This window comes from Artemia sp. Qi Xiang Cuo, chromosome 8, assembly GCF_049724085.1.
Source record: "Artemia sp. Qi Xiang Cuo chromosome 8, ASM4972408v1, whole genome shotgun sequence".
Classification (NCBI taxonomy): Eukaryota; Metazoa; Arthropoda; class Branchiopoda; order Anostraca; family Artemiidae; genus Artemia; species Artemia sp. Qi Xiang Cuo.
In genome coordinates, this window is record NC_142801.1 from 56404283 (window position 1) to 56409499 (window position 5217).

Sequence of the window (5217 nt, forward strand, 5' to 3'; positions counted from 1 at the left end):
TGAGAACCCTTGTTAAACCGTTGAAAACTGTTGAATATCTGAAAGCTTTCTTTTGGTAGTTTCAAATTATGAAATCTTTAGGTCTCTACCGCGTTTTTGTCGGTTTTGTTATGTTGAACCATGAAAATAGCAAAAGGAAAGTAATTGGTTAAAGTTAGTAGTGCATTTTGTCCATTAAAAACTGAAACATCAACAGTCTGCTACTTCCCAAAAACGAGTACACCTTAAAAGAAAAGCTGCCGTCTTAAGCTCTTTGGTGCCATGTGTTTTTAGCTTGTTTTTTTGCTAATCTTTCGCCCATATCTTCCTGCTAATATTTCCTTACCAGGCGATAAGCGCATGAGACTTGAAATCTTTTGTACGTGAGGACTGAAGTGCCATTTCTGGTTTTACTGGTTTTTGGCTTGGAACGGAATTTATTGGTGCAACTTTGTGAGCTCAGCGAAGATTCGAACCAGCATCGAATGGTTACTTAGAGAAATCTGGAGGAAAAATACTGGAAGCGTCAGATGGTTTGTATCCAACCCAGTAGTGCACGCCCGGCCGAAGCCAGAGAATCAGCAGGTTGGTACCTTCGTTATGCAGACCATTATCAGGTGGTTGCTAGATGCCAACCACCACCAAAAATTAAATCTCCTCTGAGCACTGAGCACAAGAGCACTGGTCAGATTTAACTAGATAGCATGGGTTGCTTCGTCTCAAGGCTTTCGACTCTGAATCTCTGCGTTGTTTAAAACTCTTTAAAAAGGTCAAGTGTAACCTCCAGGTCTTGGAGGTAAGTTTAGAAATCTGTAAGGTAAGTCTAACGCTGGTAACGGGTCTAACGGAGGTTGGTAATTTTAACGGTGTGTAAAATGTGGCTGTTTAATCGTGACCATTATCTTCCATGGATAAGCAAATCTATTATTATTTTGTCTCACCCCCCCCCCCATCTCCAGTAATAAAGGCATAGACCAGAAATGTCCCAGTATATCAAGATTTAATAAATAACAAATTCTACCCCTCCCCCTTCCCTAGAACTGATTCTATTATTGTCTGAAGGTTCAATTAGTTAGGATGTTTTGGCATTAAAATGCATTCTTTGATGCATCTACCCCTTCCCACGTACAAAATGATCCACCACATTGAATGTCAAGTAATAAACGACGCTATTAGAAAATGAATCAATGCTTCAACGCTAGCTAATCTTCTGACTCCGCTTCTATGTGGTGCTGTTATGGGTCCCATCTCTGAGAAAAACATGCATTGCTGTTTAGATACCTTTGTTGTGAGGTAGCTCGATCAGTCACATTGGGCCAGTGGCTTACGATTACTTGTTTGATGAGATTCTACTAATGTCCTTTCTTCGTTTTGTAGTTTTTGGACGCACCATAAGGCAATCTAACTATGAAACTGCGAAAAAAAAAAATGTTTCCTTCAACACGACACCAAAAAAGTGTTTTCAAATTGGCGTTTGGCCTTATAAGTTCCAAATGAAGACCTGGCTCAGCATTATCATTTAATTGATTTCTTACTTATTTTCGTTAACTGGCTGTACTAATTCGATCTATATTACGTTCCTGCAAGGTTTTAAGAAATATTGTTGACTTTTACGAAGCTACTGCGTTACAGTACAAAGAAAACAGTGAAATCTGTAGGTTGAATTTGGCAATGGGAACCACTTCAGTAGAGGCTTCGTAGGGTTGGCGGTGCCAAGGAAGAAACTAATTAGAGCACTCGCTTCCGACTCAAACATTTGATATTCACTTCCCCCTATCATCCTTGATTCAATTTCCAAGTCTGACCAATTTTTGGTCTTCTCTCATATATCCGTCGGGCTCTTTCCGTGGTCATAAATATTAAATGGAAAACTAAATCAGCTTCGCCAAGCAGCTCACCAATAATATCTGTTGATGTCATTTGATGTTAGAAGTCTGTTTTACGTATATACTGAGCCAAATAGAATATAGGAAAATGGATTTAGCCAATCGCTAAAGCTTCTTGAGTTTAAGAAAACTCTGCTTGACAAAAACTGTGACATAACACCATTTAAATTTCCGCAGACGTCGTTCCCACCGATTTTCCAGTATTAGTTGAATCTAGGGATTGGTGAAACATCCTTGTCATGCAAACATTAAATTTTCAGATGCCGTAATGTTTAGTCAAATTGTGGCAAATTATTTCAAAATGTGAAATAGTTCACCAAGCTCTTAACACATGTATTTAGCTTAATGAGTAAATGCATAAAAATCATAAGAGCTTATACACATTATCTCAAGTAAGTAGGTTGGAATTGATTCTCGTGTAATTTTTTTATAGTTAAAAGATTTCAACGTGACAAAAAATTCAAGCTATTAAGTGTTAGAGGTCGGTCACATTGTTTTTATTGCCTGTATAATGACTGAACTTAAGATTGATAAGAAAGGCTATTTGCATAAATGGGTAAGTTATACGAGAGGATACCATCGGAAATATTTTACCTTATCAGAAGGGAGGCTGTCTTATTGTAAGAGAGGGTCCCGTCTTTTCATTGTATCGCTTGAACTGGAAGGAGCCAAAATCGGTTTCGATCCCGCCGATTTTCACAACACGTTTGTAGTAGCAAATGAAGGGATTAAACTTTTCTTGAAAGCGAAAAATAAGATAGATAGACAACAATGGGTAAATTCCATTGGACTGGTAATTAAACAGCTGAACTCTGATAAATTAGAGGAATCTGCAACTGAAAAGATGATCGGAAATCTTGTCCATAAGGTTGATGCTGTCGAAGCAACTAAAAGAATAATAGAGAAATATTATAAAGGACAACAGGAAGCTATTGCAGAAATTCAAAAAACTCAGAAAGAAGGAGCCATTGTGGCCAAAGTCCATGCTTTATATGAGAAGGCAAAAGTTCAACACATGTCTACGAAAGTTGCACTGAAAGCTGGTGTAGACTTTTATGATATGATTAAAAAAAAACAAGAGCTTGAAGAATTAGAGCAAACACAGCTGGATACCAAAAGAGAAGCAAGTGTATTGACGCCAGAATCATCAAATGCCTTTGAAGAAACATCTTCAGAGTCTAGCGATGAATTTTATGACGCAAATGAAGACGTTACGTTTGAGGTGAGGACTCCTTGCAGTAAACAAAGCTTATCAAAAAGTTCATTGCAAGCACAAGATAGTTGTAAAAAGCTAGTTGAAATTGAAACGAATTCAAGCATTAGTAATAAAGAAAATGGAGATGAATCAAAAGTAACAGACCAATTGATTGAACCGATTGAACAAGCCCAGCTTGTCTCGATTCAAAGTAGACTAACGCTCCAAGGCGATGTTTGTCCTGCTACTATAAGCCCTGCTAAAAAGCCCCAAAGAAGAAGTCGAATACCTGACAAGCCTTATTTTCCATTAAACCTATGGCAACTTATTCAACAAAATTTGGGAAAATCACTATTCAGTATCAAAATGCCAGTTAACTTCAATGAACCATTATCTATGTTACAAAGGTTAACTGAAGAGTATCAATATAGTGACATATTGGACAAAGCTGCAACAAAATCAGACAGCTGTGAACAATTAGCCTACGTAGCTGCATTTGTTGTTTCTTGTTACGGGACGACAAGTTTTCGAACCACGAAGCCTTTTAATCCCTTACTGGGAGAAACATATGAGTGGGATAGAACAGATGATCTTGGATGGAGATGTGTCTCAGAACAGATATGCCATAAGCCACGTACTGCTGCTCTGTATTGTAAGAGTAAAAATTGGGATTGTCACCAAGAATTTTCGGTAGGCGATTCAAAAATTTCGGTAAGTGGATCGATAAAAATAGAACCGAAAGGAGACACCCACTTAAAATTCCCCGCTACTGGAAACCATTATGTATGGGGTAGAATTAAAACTGCAGTACACAATATAATGATTGGTAAGCTGTGGATTGATCATTATACTGACAAACTGACAAAACTGACAATTCTGAATCATAAAACTGGGGAAAAATGTTTGCTAGAATTTGAGCAATATAAGTATTTCAGTCAGTCGGAGGGGAAACAAGTTACAGGTAAAGTTTTGAACGTGAAAGATGAAGTTGTTTGGACCCTTAATGGAACTTGGGATAAGAAATTTGAAGCCGAAAAAGTAGCCGGAGAGCCTTTTAAGAAGCATGTACTTTGGTCGGCCGAATTTCCACCTAAAGAGGCAGAAAAGTATTATAATTTCTCAGAATTTGCATGTCAGATGAACGAGATAGAAGACGGAGTTGCCCCAACTGATAGCAGAAATCGACCTGATCAAAGACTCATGGAAGACACTCATTGGAATGAAGCCAGTGCGAAGAAGTATTGGCTAGAGGACAAACATAGGGAAATTAGGAAAAAAAGAGACGAAGAAGAAAAACGTGCTAAAAAAGAGGGCAAGTCTTGGCCTGAGTACGAACCAGTTTGGTTCAAGAAACAAATGGATCCTGTAACTAATTCATTGATGTATGTATATAAAGGTGGCTATTGGGAATGTAAGGAAAATAATGATTGGACTATCTGCCCCAATGTTTTCCATGTTGGTTCCTAGTGATATATTTTGTTGGGTAAAAATTGAATTACTTTTCTCACGCATAGCCTTGGGGGAGGGGGGAATTAAACCCCTTTTTACCCTTGGTCCGAAATATGAATTATATTTATCATTTTTTATTGCCCTGTATCTTTTTCATTTATTTTATTAATTTGGTATAGCTTATCATTACTGCCTGTTTACCACGAATAGGCCATCTTTTAGCTCGGGAAACAGTTGGGTTCCCTTGCAAATGGAGTTGTAGCATCACTTGCAGGTAGTTTCAGCCTTTGGCATTCAAAACTGAACTGTTATTTTGATTAGTCATGAAGCTGTTATTACTATGTGTTAATATGTTGAGTACACTCTTTCAAAATATAGATACAATTTAGCCTTTGTAGAAAAATAAGGAATTGATAAAAATTTGACAGATTCTGTCGACATCACAGACTTCTTCCTCTGGAGTTTCAGTTTTGAGTCATTGTTTTCCAGATTGTTTTCAGTCATCAGACGACACCTGGTGGGGGATTTGGGTCCTGGCCAAAAATATTTAGTACGTTTTTTCTTTGTCAAATTGACCTAAACTTATTTTTATACATGAACTAACATTTGATAGACATTTAGGAAATTTTCACCCTTACACTAGAAAAATCTGAAAAAACTTCGAAAAACATGGAAAAATGGGGAAAACTATTTAATATTTGTTTCACT

General features: G+C 37.4%; 1 protein-coding gene across 1 annotated transcript; it reads left to right on the forward strand.

Moving 5' to 3' along the window:
- The first annotated feature begins 2376 nt into the window (after positions 1-2376).
- On the forward strand, positions 2377-4527 carry LOC148949591 (oxysterol-binding protein 1-like). Its single transcript, XM_089092733.1, has one exon. The coding sequence runs from the start codon at positions 2377-2379 to the stop codon at positions 4525-4527; it is 2151 nt and encodes a 716-aa protein (XP_088948859.1).
- The last annotated feature ends 690 nt before the right edge of the window (positions 4528-5217 follow it).

Coding starts and splice junctions, on each gene's coding strand:
- LOC148949591 (XM_089092733.1), top strand. CDS start 2,377: ATGACTGAACTTAAGATTGATAAGAAAGGCTATTTGCATAAATGGGTA.